General features: G+C 40.0%; 1 protein-coding gene across 5 annotated transcripts in view; it reads right to left on the bottom strand.

The window, feature by feature from the left end:
* LOC128741764 (transcription intermediary factor 1-alpha-like) overlaps positions 1 to 19,139 on the bottom strand; it is a 101,386-nt gene that overhangs the window by 3,646 nt on the left and 78,601 nt on the right. For 2 of the 5 annotated variants that reach the window (XM_053837786.1, XM_053837787.1), the window contains exons 2-11: positions 13,113 to 13,607; positions 5,718 to 6,032; positions 5,403 to 5,655; positions 4,923 to 5,330; positions 4,364 to 4,602; positions 4,066 to 4,276; positions 3,673 to 4,001; positions 3,203 to 3,611; positions 2,973 to 3,129; positions 2,761 to 2,884 (exon numbers count right to left, since the gene is read on the bottom strand). In XM_053837786.1, the coding sequence (XP_053693761.1) occupies positions 2,761 to 2,884; positions 2,973 to 3,129; positions 3,203 to 3,611; positions 3,673 to 4,001; positions 4,066 to 4,276; positions 4,364 to 4,602; positions 4,923 to 5,330; positions 5,403 to 5,655; positions 5,718 to 6,032; positions 13,113 to 13,607 (2,940 nt within the window). Of the gene's footprint in view, positions 1 to 2,760; positions 2,885 to 2,972; positions 3,130 to 3,202; positions 3,612 to 3,672; positions 4,002 to 4,065; positions 4,277 to 4,363; positions 4,711 to 4,922; positions 5,331 to 5,402; positions 5,656 to 5,717; positions 6,033 to 13,112; positions 13,608 to 19,139 lie in introns of all 5 variants that reach the window. The other 3 variants (XM_053837784.1, XM_053837788.1, XM_053837789.1) reach the window with 3 other exon arrangements.

Below are 19,139 nucleotides of genomic sequence, written 5' to 3'. Positions count from 1 at the left end.
TTTAAAAGAAATGATAATCTCTGCATATAATAGTTGTTGTTGGTGCTTTTTATTAGCAGCACTTTACGCTCGATAGTGCATTCGTGGCGGCGCATATAATAGTAATCATCCACTTAAAAGAATTACTTCGACTATGAAATTTTCCACCATGGAACCAGGGTTCCACCACGGAAAGCTTGAACGGCTTCGCAAAACAACGCAAAAACCGTTCGCAAACATTACTTCGGATTGGACTAGACACAAAACAGGAGAGATCAAACCTAATATAGCAAAGAGCTAATATGATTAAAACGCAAATCTTGGCTGCACAATTTTGAAAGCATTTGGAAGTAATCCAATTGTGACACGACTTAATAAGACTTCATCTTCAGGAGTACTAGATTTGATGATGGTGACCATGCTGTAACCAACTTGGGATTTGATTGTAGGATAAGACGTTCTCAAAAGAAACTGGGTTCAGCAAAAGAAATATGATTTGAGAGAAAAAATGGCAACCAAAGTTTCTGGGGTGGTTTTCACTATGAGTATGGTGGAAAACGTAGTGAAATCCTTTCAACCTTATAAATCGGCAGGTGCTGATGAGATTTTCCCAGCTGAATTTCAAAACGGAGAATTAACGTTAATTCAATCTTTAGTCGATATAGTTTAAAGCAAGTTTGATACTAAATCACATTCCATCTACGTTGGCCTTGAGCGGTATGAAGATTTCATTCGGGGCGTCGAAATGCAGTTGGCAGTTGGCACTGGATGCCAAGGATGTCGATATTCTTATTCGATATTTTTCTTCCAGTAAAATTCCAGCAACGAACACAGCTTGAACGTCGCGCCAGTAAACAAATTCCCGATTTAGAGCAATCCGAATTCCGATTCCCGACTTTTCCGGCATTTCCTGTTTTTTTCCCGGGAGAGGTGAATTGCCCAGCACAGAAGCGAGACGAACTCGACGTAATAAAGCGTCGCTCCTGTGAAAACACGATTTTCAAATTTCATGTGCATTTTTTCCGAAAGTTAATAAACGTATTGGAACAAACTTTTTTTTTGTTTTTGTTTTGTTGGTAGAAGTTTGTAGAAGACTTTTATAACTTTTGAGACCTTTCCAAACTCCTACCAACAGAACAAAAAGAAAAGCTTACTGGAATACACACTTAAAAACCATCGAATTTGGTAAAATTTTTCCGGAATCTCTACACTCGAAAGTTCAGTAAAAAAAAATGATGATACCAAACATTACTAAAGATCCGTAAAACGTCGATATGCACCACCGAAATTTTTACCCAACGTTCGGCCGTTGGAATTGTGGTAAATTTTACTGATTTTTTAAGTGTGTACGTTGAATAGTTTCCGAGAAAAAGGTCCATAAGTTTTGAAAATTGTTTTTAACGTAAGCGGTTTTTATGTCTGATTTGTTCCGCTCATCACTGGAATACTGGAATCGTTTTTCATCCAATTCCCGTGGTCGGATCATTACAAGATTAGTATCAAAATAAGTGGAACAGTCTTTAGAATAGAAGTCTGAAGCCTTTTTAAACATTTTAAAAACTTTGAAGTGGGTATACGCTAAGCATACGAAGTTTTTCTCGTCACTTCTCCTTGTCAAATCGTTATAAAATTGCCATAAAAGTAAGTGGGAAAGTTTTTGTAAGCGCAATTCTAAAATAATAAAACCTGCTGATTCCTTTCAAATATTTCGACGGCAAAGTTGCGTTTATTGAAAAGAAATCTATGACAGAACTTAATATTAAAGTGCTACGTGTTGATGTTCTATGTATTTCAACGATTTGAAGAAATAGATGAATTAAATTTTGCATAGGAAGCAATGCAATGCAAATGTTTCAGCGTTTTGACAACCGTGTCATATATCTTGCACCGCATGCGTCAATTTTGAATCTTAATGATTAGCTACTATTAAAATAACAGATTTCTAATCAGCAGCACAAAAAACTACGGGGGTGTTCTAGCTTCTCAATGACCGGTTGATGATTAAACTTGTAGGTATTCAAAAATCAAAAGCTTCTGGTAAAAAATTAAAATTTGATTAAAACAGAATCTGAAACGTATTTTTTCTAATTTACTTGCATCTGGACGTATTTTTTTAATAACTTGCACAAATGCAACTTTAGTAGTCAGACGCAGATCGTTGCGTCAGTCAGGCCATTGTTCTGCCCACTAACAATTGGCTGCAAAATTTATCGATAAAGAAGAGTCAAATCTCTGATCGACGATTAAGCCTATTGTAATTGTTAATTTTAATTTTTTGTTATTTTATAATCGTGTAAAACGACCGAAGAATATACAAAACGTTTATCTTTTAGCCAAATATACGGCTCAAAGGTAATTCGTGTCAACAAGCAGCGATAGTGATACTTTCAAAGCGCTAATACAAACTTGAAAAAAGATTTATACCTAACAACATGTGAAAGCATACTTGTCATTAGTGTAACAAGCTATGCTGTTTATATGCGTTTTTTTAGTAATTGCGTGTGAAAACAAAGGTAAAACAGCTTGCATGAATGCTCGCGTGATCGATTTCAAAACTTGATAAATACCTACTTGTTACTAAACAGGCTAAAAATGAGTATGTGCTCTAATAATAATTCTAGTGACAAACTATGAATTATTTCTTTGGATACGCGTCAGTCGCCAAATTTAAACGTCAATTGTCGCGCACAAACCGGCAAAACCTTTCAACGAACGCTAAATTAACCAGCCCATTTTGCACTTCCGTTTGTAAAATATCCCCCCGCTCGGAATAATACATACCTGGTAAAAGAGGTACACATTGTTGAATAACCGCTTCACGTCGCTGATAAACGATGGAATATCGGTATAATGATCACTATTAGCCATATCCAGCTTGTCACGGATCATTGACAACGATATTGGACTACAAAGGAAGAGGAGAACCCATTGTTATGCCATTCAATGTCTACGTCGGTCGATGAGCCAACGGCGGAAAGTCTATAGATACTCACTTGCAAACAATATCATAGTACGCTTTGTTCGTTTCTGGTTCCAAATGTCGGAACGGCATACTGGTTTCATACTGACAGAACAGCTCCAGCACAATCCTCTGCAGAATTTTGAGCTCCAACGGCGTAATTCCAATGTTACGTTTTTCGCCCGTTGGTTCTGAAACAAAAGAAAGTTTGAAAAATTTCACCTTTATAACATGCCACCTTGAAAAGGAGGTTAGCCATCCTACCCGGCGGTACATCGGCAAAGTTGTAGCACAGCAAACACTGCCAGGTTTCGCTTTCGTCCGGCAGGGAATCGATCACCGGTATGTGACACGTTTGGTGAAACACCTTCGGACATTTATCACAGCACATTAGCTCACCGCCGTCCATACAGACGGCACACCAATCCTCATTCGGATCCAGCTCTTTAGGCAAACTTTTGTCGTCCACTAGTACGCCTGCTCCCGCTCCTGCCACCGAACTGCTACTGTTGAGATCGGTCGAACTGTGCACCTGCGGTGAGGTTGTTTTTCCTCGATGTCCTTCCGGGAGCACCTGAACGCCATTCGAGTCCAGTTTGGCAATGGTGGCCATCAGATCATTCACCGAATCTTCGCATGTTCGATCGATCGATTCAGCGAAATCTTTCCCGGGCTATGACAGAAAAAATTAAGAATTAGAATGCGAAGGCGTTGCAGAATGAGAAATTACAGACCTCATTCGTACTTGGTGACGGCGTTTTCGGATTGGTAGAGCTCACGTTCGGCAAAGCATTCTGCAGCTGTTGTAAGTGATGATTTTGCTGCTGTTGCTGCTGATGTTGCTGCTGCTGTTGTTGTTGCTGTTGTTGTTGCTGCTGCTGCTGTTGGTGTTGAATGTGCATGGAAATCTGATTGGGCCCGCCTGGAACAACACCACCCGCACTGCCACCACCGTTCACCATCATCATTGAGTTTCGAAGCGTGTCCGGGGATTTGAGAGGAATTTTGAACGACTCGTTCGGACCATTACCGAACAGATGCAATCCAGATGGACCACCAAATCCTGAAAGATACAAATTTGATTGTCATAACAAGCACAGAATCACAAAAAATAGTATTTTAGTTACCATTGTTTTGCTGTCCTTGCATATTCTGTGGGATATGCCACTTGGCACCGCCACCACCAGCACCACTACTTGCTCCGCTGCTGGGACTGGCGCTCGGATGCTGCGGTTGCATTCCGGGCTGGATTGAGTTTGGATTGTAACCAGGAGGAGTTTGCTGACCCGGATATCGCATCGCCGCCTGCTGCTTTGGTGTGAGTAGAGTAGAGGTATTCTTCGATTAGAAAGGACAGGTAGATATCGGATAATTTCACGAGAAGATAAACAATATGATCCCTCCTGCTTCGATTATGATACTTACATTCCCCATCATATGCCGCATGGCTGCCGGAGGCATAGCGAATCTTTGGAAATTTTGGAAGCGTGGATTATTGCCACCCATGCTCATACCGCTACTGTTGGGCCCGGGTTGTCCCTGATTGTAGTTTTGATGACCGCCAGTCGGACCGGCTAGATAACCCGGTGGAGCACCTCCCATCGGGCCCATCCGATGCTGAGTTGGACCTCCAGAACCGGGCGGAACGTTACCCATGAAATTAGCTGTGTTAAATTGATTAGCAACATTAGCATTCCCTGCTGAACTTGGTGCATTGGGTGAACCGCGGCTAGGTCCGTTCGGCTTTTGATGACTCAAGAGATTACGTAAATCTGAATGCGAGAGTGATATGATGAAGCAGTGGAAGAGGTGGGTGGGAGGAAGAAAAACACAAATAAAATATGTTACACTAATGAAATGGGTAGACCACAACCATTGGAACAAAACAGATGAGCGTGATAACCAAAAACAGGGCCACAACCAAATGTCCAAATTGTTGTTGAGGTCTGAAATGACTAACTAGTTGGGTCGAAGATTTGCTTACCCATATTTTGAGGGTGCGTCGAGGAGCTAACATGTTGCTGTGGTGGCATTCCATGCGGAGGTCCCATGGGGAATCGCCCGAAGCTTCCACCGGGACCGTTTTCCTGCTGGAACGTTCGATTCATAGAATGATTTGGTGGAAAGGGAGCTCCCACTGGAACGCCACCATTACCGTTATACATGGGAGGCACATTCGGGAAGCCACCAGGACCATTGGCATTGTTGGAAGAGAGCGTCGTCATGCCTGGACCCGGCATACCGGGCCTTAGCGGTGGTGTTATATTCGGACTGGGCTGCTTGTTACGATTCTGCACTGCACCTGGACCCTGCGGAACACCATTACCGGCTGGACCAGGTGGTGGTGGATAGACCTTACCGTCCACCAGTATCGTACCAATTCGTGCAATAACTGAAAGGAAGCAATCAACTGTAAGTATGCTCTGTTATCATAAATACAGACCATTTGGACATTAATACAAACCATTTTGCAGCTCTGGTACGTTGGATAGGAATAGTTGAACTCGCACTGGAATTTCCGGATTGGGTATATCTGCCCGCTGGCATTTCACCTTTTGCAAATGTCTTGCTAACGTTTTTTTACTGTAAAGTACTGCACTATCGCTGCCTTTGTCAAGTGCGCCTTGCACGAATTCGATGCAGTGATCGGTATGCCCTGAAAGTTGTTGGAGTGCGTCTTTCTTCTCGTTCAGTACTTGGAGTTTTGTGTCGCACACCTGCAATTCAAATGAAACATTATTAACCGTCAAGAAGACGCATTCCCCATGATTAACCCTACCTGATTTAGCCGATAAACTAGCTGCTTGCCCCGCATGTTTACCGCATTGGTTAGCTTAACCACTAGATCTGCGATTTCTTTGGAGAGTTCCTTCTTCTTCTCGGTGATCAGTGCTTGCCGGTCATCGATTACCTTCATCGCGCTGGATAGCAGCACCTTTTTGTAGCTGATTTCGCTGAGCAGCGCTTGCAGAGAGTTTCGCGTCTCACTAGCGATCTCATTGGCGAACTTGTACTTATGATCCCGATGGTCCACAAGCTGGCAGTCTCGACACGTTAATCGGTCGCATGTTTCACAGTAGAGGGAGAGTTTTTCCTGTAAGGAACAAAAAGAACAATTATTTATAGGAGTCATTGTTGAATTACGAAACTGTCGATGTTTGATCTACACTTTTAGAAGACGGTCCACACCGACATTTCCAAAGATAAAAGCACCTGGATTCAAATTTAATGGCTTTTACCCCCTTCGCGTTTGTCACGTCATTTTTCATTCGGCGAGGAATTTGCGGTCAAGTTCCGCTGAACAAGCCCAGCTAACCAAACCACATCAAATATTCGCCAGCAAACAAACCAGCAAACTATAAAACGACATCCGTCGAAAGGAAACCGCCAAAACCGCTAACGGTTTTGCTTCTTTCCAGCGGAGCAGCCGACTGCATTGATCAATTTGTTGCGGGCAAAAAAGTTATTAACTAACTCAAACCAAGGAAACCTAAAAGAGGAGATGCATCTAGCACGTGGAAATTTTTTTTCGCCATCATTTGTGTTCGACTGATTTCCATCTTATTTGCATCCTTGTGGTGTCACCACAGTCACAGCGCGGTGTAGTTTTTTTTTGCCGCATTATTTAAAATTTAAATTATCCGTTCCAAACCATTCGGAAGAGAAAAAAAAAATGCAGTTGTGGAATTTAATATTTATATAATACAGTGAAACATAATGAATGCGGTTTCGGCGCAATCTCATCACAGGAAAAAATAATTACTTTTGAACTTACCCAACTTGCCATTGTGCCGTGTCAGCACCATATTCAAGAGAGTGCCTAATTCTGGACAGTTGCAAGTTTTTCCTAAATATTTACAAAATTCTAGCTAATTAAACAATTTGATCACTACATCTGATGATTTCATATCATTAAAATGGATTAAATAGCTAGAGTTTTGTCTATATTTAAGAAAAAAAAATGCAACTGACCAGAATAAAGACCTGTCTTGAATATGGTGCTTGCACGGTAGTTCAGCTTGGAATTGCGACTCGAGCAAACTAATAGTTAATAGTAGTAATAGCATGGCCGCTGATCAATCGAAACCTTTTAATCGGCAATTAATAAAATCAGACAGCTTTTATTTCCAGTTTCGCCCGTTGGGCTGACAGTCAATTCAACAATCAGGTGGAAATTTATCGTGAGTAGTTCTTAAGCTTTTAAGACTTTCTAACAGAAGCTTTCATTTATTTTAGACAGCTGCGCATAATGCGCCAATTTTTTTTAAGGAAGCTTAATTTGTGTTACCATTTCAACTTACACGCGGGCAACGTTTAGAAATCATTGAATTTTATTGCCAAAAAATACGTGTTTAGTGAAAATATGTTTCGCAATGATAAAGAGGAGAACGATACTGCTGTCGTAGTCACCAGTCTTGATAAGGACCGTAAAGTGTCAATCCGTAGATTACCACTCTTGGGATTAAGTTCAATATTTCTCGAAAGACGTTACGCGAGGTTTTTGGCCTAAAACCGTATAAAACATGGCTCACTCAGGCAATGGAGAACACTATCGGCTCATGATTATGAATTTTTATAACCCAAATGCAGGTATAGGATCAGGCCGATATGTACTTTCAGCAAGGCGACGCGACTTGCCACACAACGTGTGAAACAATGGACCAATTGAGAGCCGTGTTTGATGGACAGTAGATCTTTGGCATTTGATCTGTAAATTGGTAGCCTAGATCGTGTGATTAAACGTTGCTAGTTTATTCGACCCATAGTGAGGACATAACTCCGAAACGCCTGGACGGTTCTTCATCAAACTTGGCACACATCTTCCTTGACATAAGGGAGTCAGCACTGAGGGGTTGACAAAAGAGGGAGATCCCTAACAAGGGAGAGGAGGTCCAAATAAGTAAAAGGCGTTGCGTTTGCATTTAGACCGATTACAATTTGCACAATGGAGGGACGATTCACCGAGGAGAGATATATGGAAAAAAGGTTTTTTTCTTTCGTTAGAGGGATTTCCAGAGAGAGAGAGAGAGCAAACAGATGCACAATTAGCTACGTGACAGAAGGGGAAGATGATGGGAAAGGAACCAACAGGGGGGAGGACGAGGAACGTACGTATGACTGCATGTTCCGCCGTAACTCCAGAACGTCTGGACGGTTCTTCATCAAATGTCGTTTGTTAAAAAATGTTTTTTGGCATAACAGAATCAGCGCAGATGGAGGGTTGACAAAAGAGGAAGACTGTCTCTTACAAAGGGGAAGGAAGGTTTAAATGAATAAAGGAATGCGTTGCTCTTGCTTTTGTAATGATAGCAGTTGTACGAGTGGCTGGATTTCTGAAAAGGGGAATAGGGTAGCATTAACAAGGGAGAGGTTCAAAAACGAGTTCAAAGAAGAAGACAGATTTACAAATGGTTGGGGGACAACAAGAGGGGAACTGACAAAGAGAATAGACACATTCGAATGGAGAAAACGAATGAATTTTCGTTACAATAACAGATGTGAACATGGGGCCCGAGTAAGATCGGGCACTCAGCTAGTTATCAATAAAAGTGAATATCTCTGGATTCCGCTGAGATAAATTAATTTTTTTTCATCAAAAGAAAGCAATTTTTATATGCATTCGTAGAGTTTGGTGTTTGTTTACAGCATCTGTTTGTTTCTTGCAGTTTTAGTCAAATAAAGATTTTGCTATCTTAATTTGGCGACGTTAACTGAGAATATTAGGGTAAAATGACTAATTTTGTCGCGATTAAATGCCCGGCCTTCCAAATTTACAGAGAGTTAGCTTTCTTGCGGCGAAAAAACACCGGTTTTATCCCATCGAGTTCCAGAGGTATTGATCAATACATCTCTGTACTCCTGGAGAAGTAGGGTAATCCCCTTTAATTGGCCAAAACTGCAAGGTAAAGACGCGTGCTGTAAACAAGGACATCATCATTGGAATTCCCATGAAAATATCTTTCCTTTTATATCAAAATATTAAATACAGCCCAACGGCCTTTGGAGATATTGGGATACATTTTGCAAAAAAAAATCCCCACTTTGGAATGTTTTGAAACAATAAGGATCGTTAAAATCTAATACCAACAATTTTGGCAATAAATGCCAGCTGACGAGTTGCCTTCGTAATTATCTTTGCACTTTTGTGACGCTCAAACGGAAGTTTCGTCTGGATTAATTGCTTTTGTAAATTAACGCAAACAATTCTCAATACGATGGACGATTTAATACGGTGGAATACATTTTAACTCACTTTTAGTAATTAGCATTACAAGTAGTCAAGTCAAGTACTTCAATTTGCACCAATTCATAACTGTCCAAAAGGACGACAATTCTCGATGTAACGAATAGTAGTATCAGCATACCATTTCCATGAGCACAGGTAGCATCGTTGATAAATAAAATTAGCGAAAGTGGTTCCAAGTTACTGCCTTGAGGTACACCAGCGATTTATTTGTGAACGGGAACAATAATTAAATCCAATTTCCATTTTCAGGACCCTCTTTTCCAGATACAAGCTTATGCATGTGACAAAATGCTTTGGGGCCATCCAGATACCACGTGGACAGAAAAATACCAATTTTCAACCCCCCCGTCCCCCACCGTGGACAAGCGTGGACATTGATTCAACCCCTACCCCCTCCCTGTTTGTCCACGTGGACATTTTGATTTAACAAAACAGAAATGCATGGTGCTAAATTTTGTTTTCAACTTGATTTATGCAGTATTTAAAAAAAATATATACGCCAGTCTAAAAACCGACACAATGTAAACGGATCTTGAGTCGCTGCGGAAATTTGAGTTTTTCTGTGCATTTTCTGTCAAATTTCCGCAGCGTTAAAATCCGTATGCAAGGTGTTAGGACCTGAATTCTTCTGTTCATAGTAATCTTGTCTACAGCGAATTATTATCGACTGCAAGAAAGTCAGTTTCAGTTTGACTTTTGCTTGTCGATTCTTCTCCGTCAAGAGTATCCCTGTCTAATTAGAGCACCTCAGCTTTTTCGTCTACTTCAACATATGCCCCATCAGAAGATAAAACTTTATTTGAGCCTAAAAACAATCACTGATCAATGGTTATGTATAATTAATTCAATATTTCTGTCTTTAATTTCTGTTTTTGGTATAAAAGACTTTTCCACGTGGACACTTACGATACCCCCTCCCCCTCTTCCATGGACAAGCGTGGACGTTTCCATACCCCCACCTCCCTCTAAACTGTCCACGTGGTATATGGATTGCCCCTTTTGCCATGTGACAAATGGATTTTGCCTCAAGCGATATGCGATGATCGATGCGATCGACGATGCCTTACGTAGTGTCTCGAACAACCAGCAACCATCGAGGCTAACCACAGATGTGTCTGCATATTTTTCGTTTAGAGTGTGTTCAAATGTCAACACAGCTTGCAAGTTTGTATCGAATTTTCATTCGTTTAAAAGTTGTGGTAATCATGGACAAGAAAAGGGACCTTGTGATAAGCCTGTTTTTTGAAAAATTTTCGACCGTGTTAAAGACGCTGAAGCCACTCGGAATAAACGAAAGATTCATCTTTCGTACTATCAAGTACTACTACCTTGTATCGGAAAGCGGCTCTTGGAAAAAATACCCAAACTTGGCCGTAAACGCACTGTAGTAAGGACGGTAAGGAAGCCATCAAACGAGTAAGAGAGCGAATTTAACGGAAACCAGATCAGTCTAGACGAAAGATGGCCAAGAAACTGGGAATTCCGCAGTCTACCACGAGGAATATTTTGAGGGATGATAACCAATTGATTCCATACAAAAAACAACGGGTGCACGGACTGACTGAAAAGCAGCAGGTTGCAAGAATCGAAAGATGTCGACAGCTGCTCAAGCGGTACGCTGATTGTGAAATTCTGTTTTCGGACGAAAAATGTTCTTGCTACAGGATCAGCATAACCAACAAAATGATTGGATATATGTAGTACACCTTGCTGGTATTCCTCGGGACAAACTGGCTGTTCAAAGGTTGCAGAATGTTTCCAGGGTGATGGTATGGGGATGTTTCTAAAAAAATTTGAAGATTTCATTGAAGTTCGTTGATATTGGTGTAAAAATTAAGACTACATATTCGAAAATGTTTTGAAGAACCAATCCTCAAAAAAAAAAAACAACAAAAATGCACCAAACTGCTTTCAACGAGATTCTGCACCGTCTCACCAGGTGAAAACTACACAGGCTTGGTGTGAGGACAATTTTCCGGATTTCTTCGAAAGAGTAGCCTGCCTCTTCGCCTGACTTGAATACTCTCGACTTCTGTGCATGGGGTTACATTCTGTGCAAACTAGGGAGCACCAAAGGATTGACTGCGGATACTTTCAAGCAACGTTTGGAGAAGATTTGAGATGAAATGCCTCAGACACATTCCAGCGTTACGGGACACCATCCCTTACTATGGAAATCAGTTTCTATTTCATCTAATTCCTGACATTCAAGTGGAAGATAATGTCCTCGTTAATCAACTACTTTACAAGATATTTTCCAAAAAATTGGTAAAACAGGAAGCAGTTCACATAGTCAAAATGGGTGCTAATTGTGTCCCGTAACGCTGGAATATGTCCTCAGGAATTCCTGCGTGTCAGTTGTAACGCTTTTCAGCAACAATTGCGACTGGTAATTAAAGTAAAAGGAGAAAGATTTGAATTGTACTAATTTTAGACAAATTAAATGGATATACTTTACACGAAATATACTCAAAATTAAAATTTATGCAAGCGTCTTATTTTAGTGACCATTTACTTTACTGGCAGTTATTACTACTCACCCCGTTAATCGGCTAGGAATAATGGCTCCGGAGTGGAGCTTATTAAAATGGGACCGGAAAAGCCGGGCACTTGTCTGCACCGTCTGATTGTTAGAATTCGGCATTCTGAATAGATACCGGAAGAGTCGAAAGGCGACAAGCTGGACGGTGAGAACTACCGTGCAATCAATGCCGCCTACAAAGTGTTCTCCCAAGTCATTTTCTGCTGACTATCACCAATTGTGTATAGATTTGTAGGAATTTATCAAACCGGCTTCGTTGAAGGACGATAAGTGACAGATCAAATATTTACACTCTGGCAAATCCCCCAAAAGGCCTTGAATACGGATTCTCACGCCCCATTTGTTCGTTGATTTCAAAGCTACGTTCCATCCATGATGGTTGATACCATCAACCGAAAAGAATAATGGAAAATCATGGACGAAAACGGCTTCCCTGGAAAGCTGACCACGCTGTGTTCGGATTTCGAATGGATTATCGAGTTCAATCGAATCACACAAAAGGATCAAGGTAAAATACTAAGACTCGCCTAAGAAAGCTGCGTAAATTCCGAAAACCACATAAAACGCGTAAGTTAAAATTAGTGCAAAAACAGCGTTAATTACAAAATTCATGTAGAACGCGACTCCAGCGTACATTATGTCAGACGCACTTTAAAGGGGAGATTATTATTATTGATTGTAAAATAATTTATCAATCTTAATTTCACATTTTCTTATAACTTAGCCCTGCATAAACAAGTCATACGAATTATTTTCGACCGTGGAAGCGTTTTTCTCTCTTTACTTTTTGTTTGATGCTATTTTCTTAATGATACCCATTGTTTTGAGTAATTATCTTAATTGAAGCAATTTACTTAATAAGAGCTGGTTTTTACGCAACTTTCGGAATAGCATCTGTTGTTTGCAACTGATCAACTGGATTGATATTTTTCACATCGTATACGACAAAACCGACGACGTAAATTTTTTTGGTTGAAAAATCATGATTTAGTAACTAAATCTCGTCTTTAGTTTATGTTATGACTTTTAAGAAGTTTTAAAACTTAATCTGCTGCTGGCATAAATTGTTTGGCCTCTATCAGTTTCAACATCTGAACCTTTCTGCCACAGGACGTGAATCCAAAGATGCGAACTAGATTATTATCAGCACCGTCTGAAACACGTTCCACATTTCCGCAGCCCACAGGCACAAACAGAAATTCACCTCCATTTCACGCTAACACGTACATAGCCAGCCAGCTTCTTCGCTAGACAATCGTTAAATAATCACGTACAGCCCGAGCAAATGAACCAATATTCCAGAGATACTCGTTCACCCGTCACGTACTTTAGCTATCACCGTCCCCCTCATTGACCGCAACACGGCTCCTCGTACTCGTACCTACCTGTGAATGTATGTGACACATGATGTTCTTCCCGGACAGCCCACTGCTGCCGGGCGTTTCACAGGCGGCTTCCTTCGGCTTGATCGTGTGATCCTTGGTAATTTTCAGCCGCTGATGCGCCTGCACACAGCTATCACAGATGAACTCGGCACACTCAACGCACCAGGACGTGGCGATTGCATCGTCACTGCAGCTACTGCACTTGATCATATCCTTGGTGGACTCCACGCTGCCCGGATTGTCGTCTGCCGTGTTTTCACACAGGAACACATTGTCGATGATGAACTCCAGGCGGGATTCCATTTTACACACCGGGCAGAATAACACCGGCTGATTGTGGGGCAGGTCGGAGAATTTTTGCTTCACACACGGATCACACCCGACGTGCAAACATTCCAGCAGCTTCGGGTGATCCGTCGTCGCCAGGATCTGCTGGCACCAGACGCACTTGGTCGGGACCGGTGTGTCGTTGGAGGCGGTTTCGGGGGCGTCACCCTGGAATTGAAACGAAAACAAGATAGGTTTTTGTTAGTTGGGATTTGTAATTATAATGAAATGAGCTTTATAAATACGGTAAAAACTTCTGTATAAACTCACGGAATGGTGGAGTACGATTACCAATTCAAATTCGATTTATTCCAAGCGTGCCCCAGGGATAATTTAAAATTCATCATGATTGTGATTTAAATTGCCTTTTCGAGTTATGTAGCGCACCATGTTATGAAGTTCGTATTGTGCTGGATTGAATTCGTAATGGATTTTATTTTATCGCAGAGCTGATGATAAAGCTGTGGAAATAAACTTTCACCTCTATGCTGCTCTGCGCATTCTATTCAAAATGTACCAATTCGAGTGAGTGAATTTCGAATTCAGAATGCCATTCGAATCGATTACATTTTTTTTAACAGTGTGGAATTTGGAGTGGAAAATTTCGTCCAGCTAGCCGCAGTGCAGAAACAATTTGGATGGAATAAAAGGTAATAATTTCAGAACTCAAACTAAAACGATTGCTTTCGTTGATACACTAAGCTAAGTTCGTCAAAGTCTTATCCAACTTAGCTTTTACGAATGATCAAACTGATGGTTCATGCCTTATAGTAAAAATGACAACTTAGTCGAGCCTCAACCCGTTACTGCCAACCATGACCATAAACAGTTGCGATTTCCTTTCACAGAAAGGTTCACTTTGAAACGTGCGTGGTTGTCAGTATCAGCTCAATTGGCGTGGGGAAGAAAATGTCACCTTTTTCGTGGCCACCAGACCAAAAGTAGAAAATGGAAAAACCGACCTCAATCAATGTGCTCAACCAACGACAGTCACCGCTTACTTACTAAGCTCGGCCCGGTTCGAAGACCGGAGGAGGCACATTTGTCAACTGGCGTAAATTTTGTTTCATTTTAAAATTAAAAAAAAAAAAAGATCGTTTCACCACGCCAAATCAACTTTTGCCCACTCACTCCGCACCATACAATGATGGGGCATTCGAGAAACGAGAGGAATTTACTAGCCAATATGACAAGTGCAATATTCGGGATGGCCTGCGGGCGTAGCGAGTGACGGCAATTTACTTAAAGGTAAAAAAAAAAGTTCTGACAAAGTTGCGGGGGAAGTTAGTAGTGTGAAATGATTAGAATGGCAAATGATTGCGGCATTAATATTCTGACATTTACCAGTTGTCGGTTGAAGCACGTGTGCTTGGTGACGCACAGATTTGGTTCGAATACATTTAGTAGGTAATATATTTTTGTTTTACTGATAGATTTACAATGTAAAAAACTGTTCGGAAAATTCCAACAATGTGGGTCTTCATTATTGTTTCTAACCAATGTGTCACAGGAAAATACTGAAATTAAAATCCAGATGTCATAATTATCAAGTCTCTATAGCAACACCAGTGAATAGCCACATCAATCACGTTTGCGTAGTTACATTGAGATAAGATTGTCTTTCGCTTTCTTGGCAGATCACCAACCACCAGATGAAGGTAAAAGACTAAAAGATAGTATGGGATGCATTAGTTTCAATAGCACGTATATCGTAAACTTTTATATTTTCATTCTCCCTTTACCCTCCCTTTTAGAGTGCTTTCCAATCTAACATTTCTTTCCATCGGTGGATTTTAAGCTTCTGCTGTAAAGAAAAAGAGCACAATGGCAAAGTAAATGAAAACCCGAACGATCGCATATTAAAATGATGCCGGTGACTTGTTCATCATAGCATCGCTGTATAGAAAAAATACCTATAACTTTGGTGTGGTCTTAAGGTGTTATAATATCGCACGCTCGCGTGCTGATTGTGATCTCGATAAACAAACGATTAGTATACTTTAACACTATTTTTAGCACATCTTGCATAAATACTGGAGAGTTAGGCAACCCACACAACTATACTTCGGAGAGTTGCGGAAACTTCAACCGTATCTATTTTATAAGTTTGAAATAAAAAATTCCAACAATGGCATTTTGGTGACATTTTCTGGCTTCAGGAGATAAACATAAATTGTTTTGCAAAAATATAGTGTATGCTCAGAAAACGGTATAACAACATATTTTACACATTGATTCCTCAGATAAATCATTGTAAAAAGTTCGACACCATGCTAAAGAATCATTAAATGTGCTATGCGACAGATTCACTCGAAAACCGTGTGAAAAAAACAGTCTGTAGAAGCCAAAGCAGCTAGAGCTTACGATCTGTGCAGTACAGTCAAGCTTTGGAAAACCCTTAAATCTACGGTTTTGTTTTCTATTCGAGATTGATTCCAAAAGCCTACACGGTTTCCCAACTCATACCAAGGAGCAGAATCTACATTTGAAAAAGGATCGATATATGGCAAATTGAATTTTCCACATGTAAAAAAGGGATTTTCGGTGACTTGAGATACGAGCTTTGCCCTTTGAAAAGATATCTCGAAATGTGAAAATATTACTTTGTTTTGAAAGTAACGTCAATCAATTATGAAAGTAACCTTTTGCTTAAATATAGGTTGCATTTCGTAAGAATATCAGCTACATACAATACATGCCGACCATTTTTAAATGAAAATATTGCTATATTTTAATATCTTAGTGATATAATGTGTTGGCAAGAACTGTCCATCCTTAGACACTAGTTTTTCTCATCAGTTTGTTTCATTTTCAGAAATCCCTTGCTCAGAAGTTATCAGACCGCACATGGTAGGGGAGTTTAGAATCGATCAAAACATAAGTGACACTCAAACAACTTCAAATGCGTTTCCAGTCATTGCTCTCCAACTATTTTTTGAACGGTAAGGCAACATGTGGCCGAGCATTGTCATGATGGAAACTTACAGACACGCGTTAAATGCATAGGGTGAGTACCAGTAGTGGCGTATTTAGTAGTAAAATTTCAAATTTATGGTCGAAATACAGTGATATCAGAACAAATATACATGCACACTCGCACGATATGATTGAAAGATTCTTAATCTTACTAAAAATGACGTTTGGAATCATTAAAAATTCAAATTTTGTTAACGAGAAAGATTTTTTCTACGATCATTGGTTTGCCTATAGTGGTGGTATGGTTGCTACCGAGGTCCCTAGATTGGAGGCATCGCGAGCCCATAATGGAGGCAACACATTAAACATTCAATTACTGCAATAAGAATTTATACAAACTGGTTTTGCTTGTTTGCATGAGCTTGCGTACTCACTTTGTATGCTCGACAGGTTTAAATTTCTTGAATTCATGAATAAATAATATCAGAAAAAGATAAAATTCAGAACCTATTTTAGCAGCTATGCAAAATTAAATTTTATTCAAAAAATCTTAACAAAATCAGTGGAATATTTCTATAAATTTCATTTTACCACTAAGAGAAGAGACGATTATTTCAAGTACACGTGTATAACCCAGGTGCAGATTATATAAACGTTATCTAGAAGCATAATTGCGTTTTATCTCATGATGGGCGTATTTTATTCAAGTACCACCACTATTGGTACTACCTCCACTAAGGGTACGCTTACCCTATTCCGTTATGCTCCTGTAAAAGGTTCATCAATTTAACAAGGTTTCCGAGTGATATTTACAAATTGTTTTCCAAACACTTGACTAGTGTATTCGAAAGCGGAACTATTCCTGCTTTGCAAACCCATGGGCTTTTCTAAATGTTCAAGAAGGTATTCTAGGAATGCGGATTCTTATGTTTTTCCAGGCAAAAGTGCGATTAAAAATCCGATAAAAATGCGATTTACAAATTAAAATCACTAAGATCATTATTTTTAAGAAATGTGATGGTCTCAGTGCACCTCTCACTGCCGTTTGCAGAGTCCATATCTCAATCTACGTTTCCAGATGGTTGGAAGGAGTCCAACTCATACCCGCTATTCAAAAAGGGACACGTAGCGACATAACCAATTACATTAGAGATACCTCCTTGAGCAGCAGTGGCTCTAAACTGCTTGAGATTCTTGTGTGCAAGCATCTAATGACGAAGCTAAACGACACATTTCCTGTGATCAGCATGGATTCTACCCTGGGCGATCTAGTATCACTAATCTTGTAGAATTTACTGTGGAATCATACTGTATACGAAACATGAGACATAATTCTCAAATCGATACTGATAGCCGTAAAAGTATACACTGATTTGAAGCCCGCATTAGACCGTTTGGATTACAACCTGCTTTTAGCCAAGATAGAACATATGGGTGCGGCACCAAATTTTGCAAACTGGTTAAAATCATACCCGGTAAATCGCCGCCTGTCAGTAAAACTAGACCGTGTCTCCTCTAGCGAAATTTTATAACCAATCTGGCGTTCCTGAAAGAAGCACTCTCGGACCACTATTGTTATTCTATTTTTTAACGACGATTGAGCTGTACTCTCACGAAGATCCAGATTGTTGTATGCTGATGATCTTAAAATGTGTGTGTTGGTCAAATCTTTTGAAGATTGCTTGGAACTACAAAAGCTAAACAACATCTTTGCGGACTCTTTTTGAAAAAAAGAGCTTTCCATTGACGTGAGCAAGTATTCGGTCTTCTCTTTTAGTCGTAAGAAGGAACCTATGATATGAAACTGTCGCATCAGCAACAAAATACTGAAAATAGTGTACATAATTAAAACCTTGGGAGTGCTTCTTCATACGAGCCTCAATTTTCGGGAACATTATTCATATGTTATATCGTATGTTGCTGCTTCGTCGTAATTCCCTATTTCCGTCCTATCCAACACAAATTATTAAAAATATCAGCGTTTTTTATGATACACAACGCAAAATTAGTTATTCCCTAATATTTTAGTTTGTTGACTATCATATCATATCATCAATCAAAGTGAGCTGAGACCTTTGCTTTTTTTAATTAAACAATTCCAAGCAGCCAAATTTCCTACGTTTTTTCATGCGACGAAGAAAAAAATGTCGATTTCCGTCATTCAGAAAATGAAAATAACTCACGCAACGCATTGTCGTTGTTCTCCAGCCGGAAAACTTGCACGACCAGCAGAAATTTTTGCGCAATAACATTTGTCATGCCGTTCTACACAAACACATGCGCGCTTATTTCGTAAACATTGTTGTGATTTTTATTTCGGACGATGAAAAATTGTAATGGATGGATTTTAAAACGGTACGACGAATTTAAGAAATAACGTGAGTTGCGTAATTTCAATAAAATGCTTTAATAATCGCTTTTTGATGAATTTAAAGTGCACGGATCGGAAGGTAAGTGTTTCTGAGTCAAATCAGCACAAGAACTTTTGGAGTATACATTAAATCCATCCAAGAAATGATGAATGTTAGAGTGGCTTTACTTACTACGACGGGAATTAGAAATAAACCCTATCAAAAGCCAATCAAAATTTAGGTTTCACACTTAGGGTCTCCAGAGAATTTCCAAAGATGCACTTCTTTATTATGCGTTCTTTCTTAGAGTATGCTGTTGTAGTTTGGATCCCTTATACTCGAATTTGGTCTTCAAGGTTAGAAGCAGTTCTAGCCTGATTCTTACGGTATGCTTGCAGATTTCTACCCTGTAAAAATCCTTTAGTGCTTCCGC

The sequence above is a fragment of the Sabethes cyaneus genome, chromosome 3, assembly GCF_943734655.1.
Source record: "Sabethes cyaneus chromosome 3, idSabCyanKW18_F2, whole genome shotgun sequence".
Lineage (NCBI taxonomy): Eukaryota > Metazoa > Arthropoda > Insecta > Diptera > Culicidae > Sabethes > Sabethes cyaneus.
The sequence above is the reverse complement of the archived record's forward strand: the minus strand, read 5'-3'. Positions and strand labels throughout refer to the sequence as shown.